Below are 23,484 nucleotides of genomic sequence, written 5' to 3'. Positions count from 1 at the left end.
TCCCACCGTGAGGTAGTATCATGTGACATGCGTACCTGCAGGCGCTTTACTCGGACCAAAAGAAAGCCGTTTCGGATAAAGACACTGGACAGCCGACATTTATCGGTCGTAAAATGAAGCGAGTCGATATCCGACAAAAAAAAACGGGGAAAACAAAACAAAATGTTGGTAGAACGAGCGACCAAAACCTTCGACCTTTCCGCACCCGGCCATGTTTTAGCTGAGCGAAGTACTTTTGTCGACGGAAAGGGATTATTTTCCTTCGCAAGTACTATTGATGCCCGGCGTACTTTTATGCAATGACACAGCCCCCAGGCTCGAACCGTATCGATCGGCGGTATTGTTGACGCCGGTGGACATTATCTTGACCGCTGTAAGTGATATATGTGCGCGCCGCAGCTGGAAGCGACAAAAGACCGTCCATCTAACAGCGCGTTGTGGCGTTGCTCGGTGTGCGTCGGTAACAATAATAATGATTGCTCCATGGCAACGCTTGTACGTGTGCCCATTATTAATTTCCCGTTGAATAATGCAGACTCTTATTGTGCGCGCGTAATTATTCAACGCGACATAACTACGAGGTGTGTGTGTGTGTGTGTGTGTGTGAGTGCTATGTGCATTGTGCTACAGTGTTGCACTCGAGAGGCACATCCCCGCAAGAAGGTAATTATATTTCTTCGTCCCTATGGTCCACCTCCTCATTGTTGCCAGTGCAATCACACTTTTGTGTGGGGAAAAACCACCCCCCCCCCCCCCACCCTCCCGTTGTTGTACGATGCCCAGTGTGCGCAACGGCATCGCAATGTCCAATTAAAGCCTTCGGTGCTACTTTAATTGGAAAGGGAGGTTGAGTTGAACATTTCTGGAGTAGTTTACTCGTTCCGGCTCGACGATTATTATTGGAAGCACAAGAGTTTTCGTAGGAATTTTTCCCCAAATCTCATGGAAAAGCTTTGAGCAAAGTGCACCAAAATTCCTTCCATTAGTTTTCCGCCCGAACAGACGTCGAAAGCTTCAATCACTTACATAGTCCTGCGTTTTTAGAACAACCTCCGTAAAAGCTGCACAGCCTTGTGGGGTGGATAATCGCCCCCTCAGCACGTTGAGATTACTTTCCGATTCCTATCTGGAAGATGTTTACCCATCGGTGTTCGGTTCGGGGACGCCACACCCATATTTGCCAACGAGCCGGGGCAAGTCAAGTGACCTACTTCGCATCAGCTGCTTCAGCTTCCATTTTTCACTTCCCGAAACTATTCAACTTATAATGGAAACGTTAGTGAGGACGAACAATCCCCCTTAGAGTTTGTGGGGAATAAACCTCCAAACCTTGCTAATTGGTGATCCACGTCCTTCACTTGCATGTATGTATGTGTACACATAGCGTCACTGGACGGTGTTTACCGAAATTTCGACAAAAAAGCAAAGCGGCTCTCCAACCTCAAAGCCAACCGGAGGTGCTGACTTTTGTATTTCACTGTCATTTGAATGGTTCATTGCTCCTCAAATGTGAGTAGAGAACTCACTCCTTTTACCCCCCCGTTCCTTCCTTTTGCTCACTTTAATTGGTAGGTTTTGTGTGCAAATATTGTCTCTCGAGATAGAAACGTTTTACGGCTTCAAACAGAAAGGGTTTACATGGTTCAGTAGACTGCACAAGCACTCGGAGTAGTTGGTAGAGTTCGGCAGGTCATTATCCCGAAAAACCGTACGAGCTGCTGGCCCAAACACATACCATCCACACACAAGTAGTAGACAATTTTCTTCGAACAAATTTAATCTGCAAAAGTATAGTCTACCGAAGCCGGAGTGTCGGAGGGTGTGTTTTCTTTTGCTTTAAATTTTTCATTCACTAGCATGAACTGCTACGAATAGTGATGGCCGAAGCACTATCCCTCTGCGTTCCCACAGGGCCGCAAAAGAAGGAAGTTTTGCGGAACCACTTGCACTTCGACTTGACTTGCAATTACCTTGCGAATGCCGGCCGGTGGAGATGTGTTTTCCGAAGCCACTGTTGCGGTGTTGCGAAGCGGAAGCAAATATGTTTTTCACCAGAACGGGCGGCATGGGAACTGGGGGGGTTCTTGGGCTGTTGACTTGAGTTGCTAAGGCGGCTTTCTGGCCGCACGAACGAATAAATAGAGTGCTGCCTCAGCACAGCGCTTTCCAAGTGGGATGCTGAAAATGCATCGTCGAGCATTGGTTGCTTGAGCTAACCCAACACTGCAGAGCTGAGCTTGCCTTTGATCACCTCGGTGACCCAAGTCGTTCCCCCCCTCCCCCCACTCCCAGGGGAGAAGAACGAAAAGTTTGTGCCCCCGCTATGAGTACGAGAGCCAATTCGTTTTTCAAGAATGGTAAGAATGTGGTAGCTTTGCACAATGTTTTACCTCGGATGAGAGTGATTAACTTTTCATCGAATCACTTTCGTGATGGAGGTGCCTGGTGTTTTACCGTGCGCTACTCCAATGGGGACGCCCGGTAGTTTTTACTTTCGATGGAGGCGCCTAGTGGTTCACAACTTTCTCTTTGCTTACAACGTAGGTAGTATTTATTTATTTCACCTGCTCTCCCTCCATTTGGAAATTATTTACCTTGTGTAACGGTCAGTTGACAGTTACCATGTCCTGTCGTTAATTAAATCCCCCGTGCGTGTGAAACTGTGCCCATACACAACCAACAACAGATCGATGGAAACGAAAGGCAGCATTCAATGCTGTCCCGAGCAGAAGTTCATGAGATCAATGGCACCTCATTATTTTCACTCCGTTACGATCGGAGAACGAAGCCCCGGGCCCTATTTTTGGCCTGCAGCCTGCATTGCATCGGTTTCGATTCACGGGAACTGCTGCTTGATTTAATGACTTCTTAATTAATACCCCACGATGGTAGCTGCTGACAGGGATGTCATAATATATCCGTCGGCTACTGGTAACAACGGACAGGCACGGCTCGTCATTACTGGACCAACATTTCGATACGCAAAAAAGCTCATTATCATACAGCATGGCTCGTTTTGGGAACCCTCGAAGCCTTTATGTCTTTGGGTAGCTGCCATCGTACGCTGCGTATCGGACATGTATACTAAGACTACGCCAAATAGAGACGTAATTTATACGGATCAACTTGTTAAAATTATGAACCCTCTGTTCCGTTGCAGGGTTTTTCGTTTGCTGTGCAATTGTAAAGTGAATTGTTTACAGTTTATGTTATTCGGTTGTTTACAAAATCGGTGCGTGATGTATAACCTGCAAGTCATTAGAAATACCAAGCTATGGTGAGTAGGTTCTCTACAATGTGGCATTCATACACGATGAACATACGCGTAGAAGGTGCTGTCAGTCAGTATTTCATAGCTTAATGGCCGCCAACAAAATAATAATATGAAATGGAAATAGAGAGGAAGATCAATAGAAATAACAAGAGATACAGTGAAGCAGCGGCTTCCTAGTAGCAGCACCATCAACACACACGCATTTGCCGACCACGGCAAGGTTGCACCAATTGGGTTCGAATGCAGAGAGCGGCTAGGCAGGCCAACATGGTCAGGAGAGGAGAAAAGTGAGGCTGCATCCAACAATCAGCTAGCGAACGAGTGGGAGGACCTATGCGAGATGGAGCTACTGTATATCAAAAGGGCTTTAAGAGAGGAAAAGTTTGTAAAACATCTTCGAAGAGATAGTTTCAAACTATCGATAAAGTTGTCTTCTTCTCTTCTTCGAGCAGCTTTCTGTGTGATAGTTGCTGGTGAAGTTTTTGAGGTAACTAGTTCGTTCTTGTTTCTTTTTACTGCAGCAAAACTTTTACTATAGCATATGTCAAAGGAAAGCAAGCTCTTTTACTGGAGCGATCAGTTGACATTTTTAGTACAAGTAGTGACTACAGATCCTGCCGGTTTTAGATGTTTCAGTGCTTTGTAGCAGCATTAGTGGTAGTAGTAATAGTAATAAGAGAAGTAGTAGCAGTAAGAGTAGTAGTAGAAACCGTCGTCGTCATCGTCATGGCTCAATCCGAGCGGTGTTATTTGTTAGAAATTCAGATACTCGCACACACAGTCGAATAATCCCACACATACGTAAACACACACACACACATACTGATAGACGAGCACATGTACTCACAAACGCGTGGGTAGGTTTCGCACCGGAGTAGCCTTCGATCAACAACATCAAAATCAATCAATGTTCGAAGGGACGCAAAACAACACAAAGGAAACAAACGAACAACATGATACAGCGACGTGAAGGTGTAAATGTTGGAGGTGAACGGAGAAAAACAACACGGAAACAATAGATACCGAGCACTGGCGAACACGAGCGAATACAGTGGGATGGTCAGGGCAAACCGAACGAACGAACGAACGAACGAACGAAAGAAACCAAACCGAGGTACATCGAGGTGGAACAGTGTGACACGGAAACGGAAACCGAAAGAAAGAGTACGGCAAGAAAATGGCAAAAACAAAAAAACAAAACCATGGTTGCATGAATTCATGCGTGTGTGTGTCTGTATGTGTATGTGTGTAAGCATGTTAGCTTAGGAGCATTTATCAGCTCCCGTCCCTGACCCCTCGAAAGAGCTTCGAACGCGCACACAACATGGCCATAGATTGACTGTAGAGAGTGTATTAATTAGTGGTGGTAGAATAAGTAGTACTAGTTGTAACAGTAGTAGTAGTAGTAGTTGTAGTATTAGTAGTAGTAGTAGTGGTAGTAGTAGTAGCACAGCGAATCACAGAGGTACACGTCACACAACACATCAACACGTGATACGAAAATGGATATGCATACGAAACGGTTATCTATAACAATATATATAAATGTAAATGTATATACACCTGTTATAACGTACACGAGGTAACAGATACAGAGACACAACAGTGAGAAAGATACGACTCGCAGTGTTAGCGTTCGGCTAATGGTTTGGAGATCACAGCGATCACAGAGACGTACAGCAACGAATGAACAATAGACACAGGTTGGAGCACTCAAATACTGATTGAAACACGCATACAAAGGGTACGACAGTGTGTATGTGTGTGTGTATGTTTGTGTAAGAGAAAGATAGTTTGAGCAAGAGAAAGAGGGAATCAGAGAGCGAGAGAGATAGAGAGAGATAGAAAGACAGACAAATAGAGAGGTAGAGAGGAAGGAAAAAGAATTAAAATAATAACAGTATACAGGGTGTCATAATTTTTATCTGTACGGTCGGACAAGAATGCAAGAAGAAAGTGTAAACAAGTGTTTTAGAGAGTGTGTGTGTGTATGGGTAAAAAATATGTCACATAAAAGATAAATGACATGACTCTAATCAGGACTCTAGGAAATCACGGGATGGATGAAGTTGGATGATGAAAACAGTAGAGTAAACAACCAAATCATTGAAGTGAAAAGCTTCTAACTCAACACTTAGGTACAGAGTTGCCATCGAACGAGCTGTGTTACTATTGGCGGACCGCCACAAACACGGTTTAGGAAACACAAAATAAACAGAGAAAGTAAAGAAAATGTTACGAAATACGAGAAAAGAAGAAAGAAATGAGAAAACACAACGAACGAAACAATAACGATCAGTGCCATCCGGGTTTTAAAGTCTCGACCCACTTTGAAGCACATGCTTACTTACGTTGTTTAACTTGAAGATAAGAAGAATACCTTTTCTTTGCCAATTGAAGCTATCTGGGAGACTTTTTTATCAAATTACTAGCACATGTAGGATCCGTCTTAACGAATTCAAAATGCGTTTTGTTATTTAAAACATGGAAGTAGGTAAATATTGTTACAATTATGAAATATTGTCCTAATGACTTTTTCAATTTTAGGGCGTTTCCGGGAACATTTGTGCTTTGCAATCCGTTCCAACAACTAGTACAGAAACGGAACTCAACAGTATCCTGCGACTGCGTGCCTCTAATAGGCTCTTAACTAACATATCGCCTGAATGCTGCCCCCCATGGCTTGAGGTATTTCAGTGTTTCTCATTCGGAATTTTTGCACCGCCTATCCCTAGCTCCTCTCAACACCGGTACGCCGTTCGGGCGCGGCCCGATTCGTGGCGCGCGTGTTCAGCCTCCCAGCAGGCTTTGGCCGGTGCGCGGTAGGTTCGGTGACCGGCGGCGGAAGCTTGGGAGCTCTGGAACGGAAACGAAACGGGAGAACGGAAGAGAAAAAGAACGAAAAACAAAACAGAAAACCCATACACAAACCACCGGTACCGAAAACGAAACAGAAAATCGAGAAAAGATAATATAACAACATGAAACAAAAGTCGATAATGGGTAACGGTAAAAACGAAAAATGCAGCTCGATGAAGTTCTTGATGGCGCATGGAGAGGTTGGAATGGGATAAAATGAAAAGAGTCGAAAGTAATCGAAGGACAGGGGAAAGGGAGGGAGTTTTTTTTTAATGTTGCAATATTTACTTCTTTAACCAAGATTTTAACGTTGTTTTATTAGGAGCGTTTTACGAAGGCTCGTTAAGGGATATTATCACTTTTGTTCAAAGTTTGAAACAACTTGAAACACAGTCAAATACTTCTGGGGGAAACTTTGTGTGAACAGAAAAAGTAGTAAGAAGAAAGGCATTTAAAACACCAAATTTCCTTCACAACACTAGGACAAAAGTTGGGTGAACAGGGAAAAGACGAATGTAATTGAAAATGATCATATTTGTTTGGTTCCGATATTTTACAGCCATTGCCACCTATCTTTACCTCTAACCAATCAGCTCAGCTTGTCTCTAACTCCTTTGCTTATGTCTTATGTTCATCTGGTTTTGTCTTCTAGATTTAAATTCTGTTCCTATCTAAACATTTGGTTATCTAGAAATTATTTCATAAAGCTGTCCTCAACAAGGAAGTGAGATGGAATTAGGAACAAATTAACAGTTTAGTACTGGGCAACATTTGAAAAATATACAGCAGCAATTGTAAGCAAACAAGATAGGTAACGTTTAGCAACTATGAACATAAACGTAACAGACACAAGCTAGTTTTAGCTAATACCACCTGCTTTCGAGATAGAGTAAAGTGGCAATGGCTGAAATTTGAACCGACCAGAATGGTGCCAAAGTAAAGAATGAGATCGTTTACTCGATCAATTCGAACCGAAGGGATAGTTTTTGGTTAAATAGTTTTAAAGATTTACAAGTGGGTTGTTAAATATGGAAAGGAGGGAGCAATGTTTGATGGATTTTGTTTTCTTTTAGAAAATTTTGATTTTGTTCCGTACCTGTAACAAACAGCCATCAATGCGAAACAAAGGAAGACACATTTGACGATTACCACTAACATGATTACCATAGCTAAGGTGCTCACTTTCCCTTGGTCGTAAGCTACGCAAGCGTCCGATTCGGTTGGGCAAAACGGGCAGTGGGACGGGGAAAGGGGGATTCGCGTGGCAATCGTCAAGTAGGTCGGTAGTAGATGCGACAGATTGGAAGGTGGTGGTGGTCGGTTTCCATCAGCGGGAGGGTTTTATTTTCGCGAGTGACCAGCGTGCCCAGGTCGGTGCCAGGTTAGGGTTGATTATTCGATTGTTCGGAAGGATGTGTATGTGTGTGTGTGTGTGTGTGTGTGAGAGTGGTTGATCGCAAGTTCGTGGGTATGTGCGTATGTGTGCACATTTTGGCATTAAGGTGAGATGGAGAAGAGGCAGATTGTGGGAGGTGTGTTCGATTCGAACCACCGATTTGCAGTTACAATGGAATCGAAGTTGTTTCGCCACACAGCCACGCACACATACACAGATCCACGCACCCACACATAGAAGCACACACACACAGAGGCACATACATGAAGTTGTTTTTTGATTGTTTTCGATATTGATATTGTTTATCGCGGTTGGTAACGGCGTTTGTGTGTTGATGTCGGTGGGTAGCGAAGAAGAAAGAAACAGGAAAAAGAGGTAGAAGAAGAAGAAGATAAAGAGAGATAAAATATTGATGAATCGATGGTGCCAAGAAGGTAACCGATTGTTTCCGGTTGTTTTCGTTGCGTTTGTTTTTTCGTTAATAATGTGCTGTAGGTGCCGTAGAGACGATCTCGGCTGCTGGAACCGAGCAGCGATCCATTGGGGCTTTCGTGGCAAAGTTTGTGTGTGCATGTGTACGTGTGGGTGTGTGTGTTTGTTTTTACTATTTTCACCAACTGATTTTGATGCCGGTTTGTGCTTACGAGTACAGTTTTGTTTTCATCCACTGGGAGCAAGAATATCACAAACATGGTGAACACCTTAAATGATAGTCTGCCATCGTTGCGCCAAAAGGTATGCAATACTCAGCGCATGTGTGAGCTTAGTAACCATTCACCGGCATACAGGAGAAGCAGTTTTACCGAACACAGCGAGAAAAGACTTACGAGACGAGTTTCTTCAACGTTCCACGACTAGGAGAACAAAGATGGGTTATAGGTCTTACTTTCCTTCTGCAGAAAGCTGCATGCTTCAGAGGTACGTAAAGCGGACCCGTGTGTTTCAAATGACTTGATGACAAGACTGGTAAGTACGGGAAAGAGTGACTGTTTTATGTGAAAACGGAAAGTGTAATGTAAAGCATACGGATCTTGTCTCGCCTCAACAAGAGCTTTGACAGTTTGCCCGGTCACTAAGCCAGGTTCGTGTGCCGGTTATCTAACTTAAGGCGTTGAAGTGTCGCCGACCAGTGCAGTTGCGAAAGAAAAACCAAACCAAAACCAAACGATCGGAAATAACAAAAGCAACAAAGGAGACCTAATCGGAATGAACTTATTTCGCATGACACTTGTTCCGCCTGGGAAAGTGTTCCCGGGGTTTGTGGGAGGAGTGGACGATTACCATTGTCATAATTAGATGTTCCGGTTAAACTTTGCGTGATGTTCTTGGATTTTCTATTATTCATTGCTCTTTTCGTTCGGAGCTATAGGCCCATCGTGAATGTCCCTGTAAAATCGGGGACGGTCTCTGCCCGTGTACGCGGAGGGTATGGGCTTACGCTTACGCTAGACTGCCAAGGACATATAGATGAGAGAGACCATACCGAGAGGTGAAACTTGATCCTGATGGTTGCAAGGCGCAGGATCAGCTAGAGATCAGTGGAGCGCAACAGTGGAGATGCCAAAGGTGGACCGGAAAGGAAAAGGGGCTCTCACGGTGCATTTGCTTGAGCTACCCATGTTTGATGCTTCAACAGAGTCCGTCGATCCGGAGTGCTACCAATAGTTTCTTATATCTCTTCCTCAACGCGAGTCCTTCCAGCGTGGTACATTCCTGAAAGTGCCAAACTGACAATCATTCTGACAATGTGTTGTTGAACGCGTCTGATCTTCACACCAACGAAGACGCGACACAGAAGGGAGCGGCGTGTTTCGAGCTCTTTGCTGCGTATCTGGTGCATTATGCGAAAACAAAATATTTAGTTGACTGCTCCTGTTTGTGGTGTCTGTGTGAGTTTGGTGAGCGTTGGTTTCGTAATTGCTCACGCTACTTTGTGGTATATCCTTTTGCTCACTGCTATCTGCTATCGCAGTACATATATACGGTGGTGTAAGTTGTTTAGTTTTTGCTCAATGCTTTTATCGTTAAAATTGAAATTGTTCTGGTTTCTGTATGTTTCTTCTGGTTTTGTTTGGCATAACACAAAAGACTAGCAAAACAGTCCAAACTAACTCAGAACTGAACCGAAACAAGTATTGTATGTAGGTATGTGTGTGTGTGTGTGTATATATATGTGTTGTGATCGAACGGAAACTAAGATAAAAACAAAGTACAACGTGGCACACTACTGGATCGAGCTTGGGCAACGAAGGGACTTACCGTAACGAGTCGTTTTCTTCTCCATGACGATCTGGGCCTCCGTGGTGGACGTGACCGGCGACGAGTACGTCGTAGTGATATGCGCCTGTATTGAGCAGTCCGGACCCGTCCAACCGAACTTGCAAAAGCACTTGTTAGTGTTAGTACAATCCTACGGAGAGCGAGAGAGAGAGTGTGTGTGTGTTTAGTAGATAGTTACACTTTGTAACACTGTCCTTGTACTATAGTAAAAGTATACTTACCCCGTTGCCGGAGCACTCGAGATTGTTGTGATTCGTCGGACATTTGGTTTGATCGATGTAAGGAAAGATGCTGACGCAGGTCTGATTGACGCAGATCAGATTATCGCCGCACGGGGTACCATCGCGTACCAGGCCGAACGGTGGCGTGTTGGAGTTGGTGGACGTACCGGTGATCGATCTGCGTAGAAGAAGTGTTCGGTTACGGGTTCAATAATGTAATGAATAGCACCTTATTGATAGACGGTTGTCAGCTTCGCAAGCTGGTTAAAAGTTAATCTGGTTGGTAGTTTAATCAGAGGTTAGAATCTATATTATCCTATTGGCTTATCCTTCAACCGTTGACTTGATATAATTATTTAAAGAGAGTTTAACGAAATGAACCACTGGGCGTTAACACTGGAGGATAAACAAATGGTCAATTTGTCCTCTTTTTAATTTTCTCTTTCAAGGGGTCTTCCAACTGTTTCACTTGTGCGCTTGAAGGTATGCAATATGAAACACATGAGCACGTTGAAATCGACGAATTGATTCTCTTTGCATACCTTTAGGTACATCGTCGCACAGCGGGTGTAGCTACGACCGAAAAAAGCAACTGCCAGGGCTTCATTTACTCTTTTACCAATATGGCTTTTCTCCGAATCTAGAGCTGAGTTCCAAAATAGATGCTTTTCAGCTCCGAGAATCAACAGAACTGTACACGAATTATTTGGAGTGGTGTAATTTGAAAGCTCATTTCCAAAACACTTCAATTTTGGTTAGTTTTTAAAATTTTCGAATCTTTAACGTAGAATATGTAATACAATTCTTACTTTTACTTTTTCTTAATTTGTTTATGTTTGTCTGGGATTTGTAATTTTCGTTTAGAAAATGTTTGAATTAATTAAAAAATGCATAATGTTTCTAATGTAACTTCTTTTTCTTTTTCATCAAGCTAACGGAATGTAAGAAAGGTATATTAAATAAGCCACAAACACTAGAGGCTAGACTGTACAATACGGAAACTTTTAAAAGATTAGAACAATGTTCAAAAATAACATATTTAAAGTGTTTTAAAACGAGACCTCTTATTGTCAGCGCCGATTATTAGACACCAGCAGACAGTTATAGTACTTTTAAGTTAGACGATATATTTAAATGTCATTTTACTCGATCTAATTGAAATAAAACTGAGCAGCCAAATTGTACTAAAATCAAGAGACCACATTTGTAAGGTTTTACGTTCAAGGCACTGTCAATGGCTTGTACACTTACTTGCATTCGTACTCCGTGCCGCGGATGGAGATGATTGCCCGTGAGTACAGGTGCTCGCTGCAATCCTCGACTGGCGTGCGGTCGCCATCTTTGCACTGCAACGAACCGCACTGGATGTTCCTGTTGAGTCGAGGGAGAGAAACGTTTGAGAACAAGTGTGACGGGAGCGTTTTTGCAGCGAATGCGATGAATGTGTCAGGTAATTGTTGTCTTACACAAGCATTCACTTGGCTAGTAATGCCGTGTTGAAATAAAGGTCCAGAGTAGATGATTAAGGGGATGGCTAAGACTCTGGTGCTTGCAACGTGCCTTTCCACAGCTCTGTTCTCCTCGTCTCTCTCGGCAGCACTTACGCTGCATGGAAGGAAAGCAGCACAATCACCCTGTTTTCGAGGCCTCTTTCCAAACCCTACAGCGTTGTGAGCGGTGTGTGAAGCTCGGTGTGTGCTAAATTAATAGGCGCCGTAACGCTGTGTGCAGCCGTGTAATTGTTGCTCTTGAGCGACAAACTCATGTTACGCCTCGAGTTGCACAATCAAGCTGCCCCGGGCCTCGGGAAAGGTTGGAACGACACACCGCAACGACGTACCACATCATTGCCTCAACTTCCGCTAAGAGTCACCAAGGAGCTCCTTCCGAGTCGCAGCATCCATGTACAAGAGATTTGTCTTGTAATAACCCTTCGCAACGATGCGGCAGTAATTGAGAGCCAGTGGCGACGGGCCATCCGGTCGGTGGTGGACACTCTGGACGGCTTGACTACGACTCCCGCTGTAATCCCGTGCTCCAAAAGTCATTGCTGACCCAATTTCTCCCACCCTGTGCGACATTTCCGGGGAAAACGATGGTCGAACCGACAACGCCGACGTCCCAAACACGACGTTCGCACCGGGTTGTCTCCGGAATCAGGGTTTCTTACGCAACCGTAGGGAAAGCGGTGGAAAGCAGCACGAAAATGAAGGGACCGACAATGAGCCAGCGTTGGATAATGATGTGATCAGCTCATTTCCTTCGCCGCTGGTGGGTCAACTGCGTCCATCCTTGTTTGTGTGTGTGTGTGTGTGTGTGTGGACGCTTGTTTGTTTGTTTGCTTGTTTTCGGGAATATGGTTTTCCAAAAACGGAAACACTCCGGGAATTTACTTCACTGCATTGAAGCGAGCAACGGTAGCGGTATTTGAACAAGTTATGATGAGGGTGATGAAAGTTTAATTTACTAGCAAAATACGGCCAAGATAAAGCGAACAGTCCTTGGCAGGAGGATAATTTTCACAGCAGTATGTTCGTCAACACTGTCAAATTGGTAGTTCCTTGGGGCGCTGTTTGCCGAGGCGGAGGACAAACTCCTGATTCTGAATATCCATCGTTCACACCGTGCACGGGCGATGACTTATTGGTTTCTGCAAAATCAACCTCCGTGTGTGTGTTTAGGATACTTACTCCGGCTCGCACTTGATGTAGTTGCCATTGCTGTCCTTGCCGCAATGGCCGTTGATGGAGCCCTTCGAGTTGAACTGCTCGTAGCAGACGCGATCAGCTCCGGTGCCACTGTAGCCCCAGACCCGCTCGCACTGTGCCGCCTGCGTCGGGCACACTCCGTTGAAGCAGTATCCTGTTGAAGGGAATATGGCAATGACGGTAATCGCATTGATTAGTGCCGGTGTTTGTCGCAGCGTGTCAGGCTTATCGCCATTTGCATCTCCGACGGTTAGGTCGGAGTAGCCTTAGGGCAACTCCGCTGCTGCAAACGCAATGCGTACTTGTGTTTACATCCCCAAACGTGTGTATTTGGCCAGCGCCACTATCGTGGATGTTCCCAAGTAACATTTCCAAGTAACATTCCTGGGGCTTAATAGACTTGGACAAGTTGTGTCAGAGTTTATCCACGGGTAGACTTAGTCAAATTAATTTTATTACTGCTTATTTTGGTGCAAAACAGTTATTTCAATATCTTTAAAACGTGAAAGGATAGCTTTAAGGCCAAACATTAAAATCTATCATGTCTGTGAACTTAAATAGTTTGTGAATATACTAAAATACCATCCCTTGAGGCGAATCAAATGGGTTTTAGAACAAGATTAATATAATATTATGAGAGCACACGTAAAACTGCTTTCAGAAGTCATTTTGTTTTGGGTTCAGTCGTCTAGTGGATACACTCTGTCCGGTTACTGCACGACTGCTTAAAGGTAATTGGATTTAAAAGGCATTATCCCCAACAAATGCTTAGGTACAATAGTTTTTAGAGTTTGATAAATGTCTATATCCTTTTCAATTAGTTTATTAGTTCAACCTTACTAGCTCGAGGTAGGCTATGTTGTACTATCAATTTCCGTATTTGCAAATTCGACTGCGAACTAATTTACCAATATATTCAATGAAAAACATGAATATCGAAACGGTATTATAGCAACTGGAAAGAGTGTATTTAAATCGAAAACCAATTAAAAACTACCTCAAAGCTGTGGCAGCACCACATTTTCAAGTATTTTATGTTGAAGAACTGATTGGTTTGATCGATTCTGGAGAATAAACAAGATGTCTCCACATGAGAAGAAAATACATGATCAAATACCACCAAAGCAGAGTTTAGGACGATGCAATTCTGTACAACAGTTTTCAAAGTGATTTGAAGGAATAGAATCCGTTTGCTTGACAAACGGATTGACGTTTCATTTGTTCGTTACTAGTTTTGTGTACTTCACCTAACAACTATCGACTCTTATATTAGCAGTAGCATAAAGTGCCAAACGTTTTAAGGAGTTTTGAATAATGTTTGTTTAATCCCAAACGTTTTACGGTAATAAATTAAATATATTAGAGCGACTATGGGGCTGTTAATTATTTGCAAAGCATTTTCTACAGCGACGCCTTTTTATATTAGTGCAGCACTTCATCCTATTTCGAAGTATGACATGTCATTTCATCAGTGAAATTTTGTAGAATAATTTTCACTTCGCCTAATTTCAATTTCTTAAAATCTAAAATCACATTGATACAATTTGCCATCAAAGGTTGTTAAGGAATTTATTATTAGTTTGTCATTACCGTACGCGAATTTTGACAACCCTTAGGAGAATTTGGTTACCATTGCACATACATTTGGTGTTAGCTGAAGTTCTCACGATAAGACTGTTTTCTAGGTTAGGTATATTTTTTAGGGATGCTTTTAACAAAATTCTGAAAGGACAATTATTATTCTTATGATGAGACTCAATGATACAGTATAAACGACATTGTAAGAACTGTGGTAAAACTTTGAATGTTACATGGGAATTTCAACCTGTTGTTGAACCGGAGGTGATTGCAAGACAGTGTGGTTGCTAATTGGTTTGTTTCGCCCAACAGCATGTCGCTGACAAGATGAGAGAGTGGTGCTTTAAACCCTAACTAAGATTTTGGACTCTAGGAACCAGCGAGGGTTACCTGGGCCGAGATCTGAGATATCGTATCTCAAGGTGGATTGCTCCCATCAGCGCGCGAACCGCGGTCCTGCCTATTACAACGGGTTTTGCCCTTACCTGTGGAGAACCCGGTCGAGTTCATGCCGCACGGGTTGCCGTTCTTCTTATGTACATCGGGCGGGCACTGGCCGGACTCGCCGTTGCAGTACTCGGGCAGGTCGCACTCGTTGTGCGCATCCCGACAGATGACGCCCGGAGGCTTTAGAATACATTTATCACAGCATGGACCAGTGGCGCACTGGGACTCCTTTTTCAGCTTGCACGTGATGCCGTCGCAGCAGGGATCCGTCTTGTCGCAGTCGAGCGCGCTGCCACAGTCGCACTCCTCGTCGTCCTCGACGATCCCGTTGCCGCAGTTCTTCCGGAGCTCAACCTGCGGATGGGGGGAAGTAGACCACGTTAGAACTGGAACGTTAAATGACGGAGAGAGTCCCTCCCCGTTGCATCTGCCCTGTTATTATTTTTAAACCCCCCCCCCCTCCCCTCATACACCCGCTCCCGGTGACGCTTTGTGTAAAGGAAAAGTGGATCATCCGGGCTACTCTAGTCTCATCAGGGGATCGTCCTATGCGAATTATTTCATTCGCTTGCGAACCCGTTCGCATACGTTTGTGGCGTTGGCAGATAATAAGATTTTGGGCAACCCCGCGCTCATCAGAAAAAAGAAGAAGAGGTAGAAAAAACGCCTAGCCATCGTTTGGTTCGCAAAATGCATCAAAATGAAATTTCTCCCTTTCTCGAAAAAGGGAGAGGGAGGCTGGATCGGTGGAGCTGAAGCAAATAAACAGGCTAACGATGGCATTGCCACCGGGTGCCCCAAAAACTCCCCCTGGTAGACGTGCCAGCAGCAGCAACAGCAGTAGCAGCAGTGGTCTTCCGGTGCAATCATACGCTTCATTACTCATTTAGTGACGGTCCTAAATTTCTCATTAAAAGCACTAGCTTTCGGCCGGTGCCGGAGTTTTGCGCCCCGATTCTGCGGGGGTTTAGCGGGTAGAAGTGGTAGTGGGACCCGGGTGCTGACGGGGACTTTGCAACCTGCTACCCGGACCGAACTGTGCCGGCTCTAACTGTGCGCCTTTTTCCCGTTTCCATGCGAGCAGGCGGCGTCGCATCGGAGTTCGATAATGTTTTGTTTTGGTAGGGAGGCTTGGGGGGGGGGGGGGGGGAGGGACACGTAGATTAATGGCCGTTTTTGTCTCCCTCCCTTTTTTGGAGGAAGGTGTTAGCGGCGAGGAAGGGAAGCGAGAGAAGCTGCAGAGAAAAAGGCGTAACGCAAATAGGGCACAGTTGCATAAAGCATGAGCGTTTCGTAAGCGAATCGTCGTCGTTGAAAAACAAAAACAAAACGTCAAATCAAACAGAAACAAGAGGAAATTTGAACCCTTTCCTCGATCGGGAAGGCAGCCCGATTGAACAAAATGCATCGCACATTTACCTCACCGAGCTGATATATTTGAAGTTCATGCCAGTTTGTCACGTACTGATTTAGGATAATCTAAGGTATTCATACACCGCGTGTAGTTACTATAGAACCATTTAGTTATGTCCTCCTCATTGATACCTTTTTAACAAAACCAGTCTTTACTTTTTACTTTTGGATGGTCTTTTATGGCTTTAATTTTTTGCAATTGTTTAGTTTAAAAGGTTTTTATCTAAAATCTTTTTTACAAGTTGAGCGCCAAGTGTTTTTGGCACACTTTTTTAGTACTTTTCTTTTTAATAAAATTTATTAAACCGATAGTTTTCGCAGACCAAACAAAGACATACCTTGCCAAAGAACCTGGTTTTAATATTACTATAGTTTTTTTTGTTGCATTTTTTCATTTATTTAAGGGTCAAAAACATTTAAGAACTAGCTGCTGCTGTCGTCCACTTTTGGATAACGTGACCGTTATCGTGTTAACGTGGTATTGTTCAATCTGTGACTTTGGTTACGGAACTTGTATGGTTTAGGCTGTGTTCTGTGCGCTTGGGAAAAGGAACTTCGGTTTCCATAACTCCAAACGTGGTATGTAGTATCCAAGTCCTCGAATTTTAAATTATTAACAGTAAAGGTAGTGCTACTACTAGCTTAGATGTTTTGAAATAAAAATAGCAACCACTGACAAAGCTGCTAGTTGCATTATGAAAACTGGACAGCAGCTTACAAGTAATTGAGGTAATCAGGAGACGCGAACTGTCAGCTTTCTTGACATGACCTGCAAAAACCCTATACAAAAAGAAAGTAACACTTGAAAAGTGTTAAAATAACACTTGAAAACAGAACCGAACCAGCGGTTAACCATAGTTAATTTTTTTTATGGGGTTTTGGCAAGCTACGTCTTGTCAGAAAGGTGATAAATGGCGTCGCTATCTCATGATAACCTCAAATATTCATTAACACGTTTACTGTCACGCTGTTATATTTTAAATACAATCATTTTGGACAAAATTTGGAATTAAAAATTCTTACACGAACGTTTTTAGTAAATTAAGTATTGGATTACCATTGCTAATGTCACCCGGGAAACGGGTGACATACCAATCAACTTGTTACATGAATTATGTTGCAGATGAACCTAATAAAACTATTTAAAAACGCTTAAAAGACGATTTTATGTGTACTCTTTCCTATTTTTCGTAAAAACAATTTATGGTTCTCAAAAAAACCAACAAGTTTTTGGTTGTTGTATAGAAACTACACGTACTGTATATGCTACTCTTACTTCAGAACGGATCATTGGTGTATGTCAAACTCAATAGAGTGACTAGTTTGACATTACAGAAGTGGAAATTGACTAAACATGACTTAAATTTACTTCGATTTGGAACATGATGAAAACCATCAGATGCACATTTATGATGCCTTTGATTCTTTGAGTTCAACATCGTTTGTCGTTAGCCGCGTGTAAGCGCTTTGACCCCCACCCGGTTGATTCTTTGACAAACGCATCAGAGCGTAACGCTTACCTCGTTCGGCTTGTTGAGCAAACAGAGACCGTGCCCGATCCGCAGGGCGTCGATGTAGTCTAACCGGCTGCACTCGGAGAATTTGTACGGTTGGACGTTCTCCAGGCCGACAATTGACTGCGACATGATGCAACCGTGCCAGTCGCGGCAGATGCACTCATCACCTGGAAAAGAGATAGAGAGAGAGGTGGGTGAGGACGTCTGGCAGTCAGGTTTGACGATTCGCTTACGGTTGTCGTCGTGGCCCATGCCGATGTTGTGTCCTATCATGTGCGCCATCGTTCCGGCGAGCAGATGCGGCTCATAGGGATTCATGTCGACGCTAATGCCGACCGCCTTCGGTGTGCACACGGTTTCCGGCACGGACATGCCGACCTCGCCACCGGCGAATGTTTCACCGCTGCGGCGGGAAAGAGAACAGCGGCGTTAATCGGGAGGAGAGAACGCCACCTTCGAGTCGGTCACGGTACTTACGTGAGCAGCTGGGTCGTATCTTTATCTATTTTATATAAATTCCTAGATGTATAGTCGTTAAAATTAGATATTGCTTTACTAATATCTTTCCCACCGTCAATCTGGGCCTGGTTCTGGCCCTGCCATGTCTCGATATATACAACGGACACGCGTGTGTTCAGCGTTCGAAAGTACTGCAACGAAAGGCGAACAGATGGAAAGGGTTCTATAGGACGGATGGCGTTTGGAACGATGCTGATGGTCCGGTTCGATCGCTTGCGCCTATGGGTAGATTATTTAAGCATCGATGCCCATCTCTCCTGCTCGCTGGTGCCGGCTTTCCACGGAGAGCGCTGGAACTCCTATATCTGCTGCTTGAAGTCAAGATTATGTTTACCTACATCGTGGTTCGTAACGCAATTAACACGTTACATTACTTTGGCCCGCAACCTTGCGAAACCGTGTCACCGACTCAACTCATATCCAACCCGCCAGGCATTTTGGCTGCCGATCTAACTCAATTTCTTCTTTCCTTGCGCTCAGGTGAGAAACCTTTCATGAGGCGCTAACCATTACACTCGATGGGGCAGATGCGATTTGCTAGCGCTAAGCTCGGATTAGAGCCGAAGGGATATTCCATCCTAATTCGTGGGATGTTTCCAACCATCCATGCAAATGAAGGTTGGCTTCAAAAATAACTCAAGGTGAAACCCAAAACCGGAGATCCTCAGCAAAGGTCATACTTTAGACCTCCGCACCTTCTAATCAGCCAACTTGGCAAAAAACTTTGGATTCCGCTAATTTAATCAATTGTACCATGAATAGGAACCTCTTTTTTTTGGGGTGTTTGCGAATATCTTGACGCATTTAGAGGTATCACAAAATGCATCCGAGGGTAATGGAGGAGGGAGAAATTAAAAGCAGAAGAAGGATGTACACCAGAAGGGGATAAGAGAGAGGATAAGAAATACACCAAAAGGTTGGTGAAAGTACCTGCCCTCATTAGCATACACTTTGCAGGTGAGCGAAGTTCCCAGGGTCAAAATCCGCACCATTTGAGAGCCCACTCTGGAAGTGTTTTGGCACCCAAAGCATCTCATTTGCGGTGCAGTTTCTGTCCATCTCCTCGCTCTAACTTTTAACCGTTCCTTTTTAACCGTTCCTTCCGTTCGTTTTGCAACCAGTAAGCCGGCCATCTTGGAGCTGGGTAACTCGGTGGCAAGAAGTTATGGAAAGTTGTGATTCATGCCAAAATTAATTATTGTCCTAGCTTGTACTAGCTGTGTACGATAAACCTTCAACTTTTACGCGGGGATTGGAAAGGACAAAAGGAAGCTAAACGAGGGATAGGAAAAGAAAGTATACGGCATCCCGGAAAAAGTCCGGTCCGGAGTTGCGCTTGTAACTTGGGGACTGGGGAGAAGTTGGTCTAATTGAACTTGGATAGTTTTACGTGCGCACGGGTGAGTTCTTCCACGGAACAGAGTGAGAACAAATGTTAGAATAAGTTTGCCAGTTGGTTTGGGTGGTTTTTGCCGAAGTCCGAAGTTAGTACTTCCCAGAGGCGAATGGTTCGGAGAAGTACATCTTCTTCCCGCTCCATTGACGTCCAACCGATTGGAGATACATTGTGAATGCCTTGAGCACCGCTCGCATGTCAATGTGTTCCGCAATTCTTTTGACGCGTCCTGCGGCTGGAAGTACTATGAGAAGCTATCTACGGAAGTTGGGATCGTACGTACCAGGTCGGCAATGTTGGCCACCTGTATGGCGTCGTGCACTACCTCCGTCCGGGTGCTGCCGTTGCGCTTCTGGAACATCGCCTTGTCGATGATGAGGGCCGTTTCGATGTACTTGGTGGTTTCGCGCACGTCCCGCCTGTACCGGCCCGCCCCGTTGCGATCGGTCAGCTCCACCAGGCCGGCGTGATGGCTGCTGCCGCGGCGTATCGAGCGCGTCCGCCACTCGAGGTTGCCGGAATTAGCACAGCCTTTATTTGATTTTGTACGTGCTTCAAATATAACATGTGGATGTTTCTGCTGAAACGAATGGGGAGTCGCTTTTTAGTCGCTGTTCGGTGGGTGGATCAGGTTGGACCTGCGGTGGCGTTGGTGTGGACCGTTTCCCCTCCCAGCCCCCCCCCAGAGGGGATTCCTCTAATGGTTCGTTTATCCAGAACCTGCTTTTCAATTGCGATGTGGAGTGAATTAAAATCCCGATTACACCAGGATTCCATTTCCCTTCCGAAAGCTCGCAAATGAATGGGAGAATTAGTGTAAAACATTGTCACGACCCATTGGCCTTGCGTAAAGTGGGATCATCATCATCATCATCGCAAAGGGTCACGAACTCAAACAGCGGCAATAAAATGCAAATGCATAAAAATAACAGGAAGCACACAAAAAAAGATGATAATTGACCTGGGAATTCGCTCCGATTTTCAATAATCACGCCTCGGTGGATTATTTCGAATCGAATCTTCGCGTATTAAATATCGGGGAGCTCCCAACAAATTTCTTGATGCTGTGGGAGCTTTCAGCTGCCCGTTCACTAAGCGTTTGCTCGTTCCTTTTGGCGATAGAAGAAAGGCACCAGAAGCGATTGCACCATGGGAGAAACTGTGGTCATAAATCGATGAATAGTACAAACATTACAGATACATTTCTTCACTAAGTTAAGCAGTTAGTTCATAGTTCTCTAAGTTAAGTAGATTCCGAGAAATTTTATATCAAAAGATCGCAAACGTAGTTCAATTAGCTCTTTTAAAATGTTTTGCCCACTTCTGCTATTAAGAAGTACAGGGCGAAATGAAAAACTATGGCTTTATAGCTTTGATAACGCATCAAACATATTTTTCGATATGATCGAGAAACAAAATATGCACCTGAATCAGTAAATAAAGTATTTTTTTTAATATATTCTTGGTCTCTTTGAAAAACATGGATACTGATATGATAAAATACTACATAAAGCAGTTCAGCTTCTAAAGGTGCAAATAGATGACACCAACTTCAGAAACGTTCATTCGTCTTCATTTTAAATGACTGAAAGATTCCGAACTTGTCACACGTTTACACGACTCACAACAAATTAACGCTAACTGTCAACCGGCAATGACGAGTTTGTAAACAAACTATGCAGAATTGTAAATGTGCTCTAAAATTGATCATAATACTCATTTATCGTTGCGAAACATGCGAGTGAACTTAAATCGTATAAAACGGCGCTGTTTATTTAGTTTGAAAATCTTTTCAAATGGTTTTATACAGTTGACTCTTTCTAAAGCTGTCAGTTTAGCAAGTTGACATTTTATTGCTTTGAAACAAATTTTCGTGCTTGGCTACGTTAAGTGAAATTTTAGCTGCGCAACGAAAATTGCTTGTTTATTTCGCATTTAGATAAGTTAGGTTGGATTCCACATGAGTGAAGGTAATCGTTTCAATAAAGTATAAAAACAAAATGCATAACTTTGGGCATAATAATATATTAAAATATTGATAAATCACTTATTAAGTGAAAATAAAGATTTGTAGCACAATTAAATACATGGCTTTGACCAAAACACATACAAAGGGTATCAAGACATTGGGAAACGACCGCCGATTCTCGTTAAAACCAATTTAGACCGCTTGTTCCATACAAGTTCCCCATTGTGCAGTGACACCATTTTACTGTCGTAGACAAATGAAGCATTGATCCGTCCGCTTACTTCATGCAAGAGCACACTTCTAACACACAATCGATTGCGATTGGATTTTCCCTCCCAGTGCTGCTGCTTAAGTGTGTGTGTGTGGGTAAAATGTGCTTTTGTTTTTTTTCGCGGTTTTCTTTCTTCTCCATCTGGTTCAGAGAAATGAGACAGCGTGGCATTAGGTTTTGCGTGGTTATTTTCGCTACAGTAAGTACACATTCCTCGTTTAAAAGTGTTATAGAAAGAGAGGGGAAAGAGTGATTTCAAGTGTGCGTGGCAGAAAACAACTTTCGCAGATATAGACAGATGTATTACCAAGTTGCTAGCGAACGTTTGGTTCGCATTGGAACAGCAAAGAGAAGAAGTAAGAAATAAATAAAATCAAAGACAAGCCATGCATCATCATTCCAAGCGTTACAGGAAATGTGGAAAAAATAAAATCGTACCAAAGACCCACGAAAGAAAAAAACACAAAACTTTACGAAAAACCGCACGAACGATGCGCATCTTTTGCATATTTTGTGAAATGTGATTTACGGACATTTCCTCATTCGTTTCATTCGCCATTCTTCCAGAATGAATTATTTTCGTTTCAAATAAATCATTCCCTCGCCGCCCACATTTTGTTCCACCCCCTTTGGTGGATGCCTTTGGAATGTGCAGTCGTTCTGCAGACCCGAAGAGGTTACGGACCCTGAGCTGAAGATATGTGCAGGCAATATCTATAGGTAGGTTTTTAATTCTATTTTCCTTTCGAACCGCAACACACTCGGTGACATCCCTGCAAGCAAACCAAACAAACGTTAGGAAGCGTTCATCTGCAGGGCTTCCCGAAATGCAGTGCTATGTCTGTGGTTGAGTGAACTTAGTAAAAATCCAAACTACAGTCACAGCATGACAGCTGAACGAAAAAACAAAAACCAAACCCCAAAGCCTTATTTAAGTGAGTGATTGTTGCTTTTTTCAAAATTAGCCAAATGGTTCGGCATTTGCACAATAAAAGTAAATCTTGTGAAAATTTGATATTTATGCGTTCCGCTCCGGTTTGTTTTTTGTTTTTTGTTTTTCGTATGCTCGCCCCAAACACCCACGATTGAAGGTAGGATGGGTTTCGTTATGGAAATGGGTGCCTTTTAAAACCCACCCCCGGTGCCACTTCAAAATCATCCCCAAAAAGGTGGGTGGAGGGGGTGGGAGGGGGAGGGAGGGGGTGTAAGTTTCCTTGGCCCGTACCTCTCGACCATTGTGCCTCGCTGGACATTGGCCTAACTGGTTGCTTAAGAAGTAATTTAAGCAACGCCCGTTAAGATCCGTGGTAATTTATAGGGTAATAATGGATCCTTTCTCCACCTACTCTACGTTATTATGGAGCAAGGGGGGGAGGTTCGACCGCGACCACGTGGGTGTATGCTCGCGTCTGTATGCGCCTCTTCCGGATTGTGGTGATGGGATTTATGATGCCATTAATTTGTGGTTAGCTCAGTGTCCAGCAGCGCAAGGCGTACATACGCACACACACACACACACATACCTCACAAGCACCTCACCCCGAATCTGATCCACCTTCACCAGCCTTGGTCTGAAGAAAATCCTCCTTGTCTGCTCCCATTCTCGGGTATCGACATCTCGTTCCTCTTTGGACAG

The 23,484-nt window shown here is 43.8% G+C and overlaps 1 protein-coding gene across 1 annotated transcript in view; it reads right to left on the bottom strand.

Annotated features, from left to right (window-relative positions):
* Positions 1-23,484, bottom strand: part of LOC131269312 (uncharacterized) — a 229,508-nt gene that overhangs the window by 23,646 nt on the left and 182,378 nt on the right. The window contains exons 8-16 of the mRNA XM_058271663.1: positions 19,892-20,188; positions 18,171-18,343; positions 17,927-18,096; positions 17,697-17,860; positions 14,802-15,117; positions 12,721-12,892; positions 11,282-11,401; positions 10,031-10,208; positions 9,789-9,939 (exon numbers count right to left, since the gene is read on the bottom strand). Coding sequence (XP_058127646.1) covers positions 9,789-9,939; positions 10,031-10,208; positions 11,282-11,401; positions 12,721-12,892; positions 14,802-15,117; positions 17,697-17,860; positions 17,927-18,096; positions 18,171-18,343; positions 19,892-20,188 — 1,741 coding nt within the window. The remainder of the gene's footprint in view (positions 1-9,788; positions 9,940-10,030; positions 10,209-11,281; positions 11,402-12,720; positions 12,893-14,801; positions 15,118-17,696; positions 17,861-17,926; positions 18,097-18,170; positions 18,344-19,891; positions 20,189-23,484) is intronic.

Source organism: Anopheles coustani, chromosome X (assembly GCF_943734705.1).
Source record: "Anopheles coustani chromosome X, idAnoCousDA_361_x.2, whole genome shotgun sequence".
Taxonomy (NCBI): domain Eukaryota; kingdom Metazoa; phylum Arthropoda; class Insecta; order Diptera; family Culicidae; genus Anopheles; species Anopheles coustani.
The sequence above is the reverse complement of the archived record's forward strand: the minus strand, read 5'-3'. Positions and strand labels throughout refer to the sequence as shown.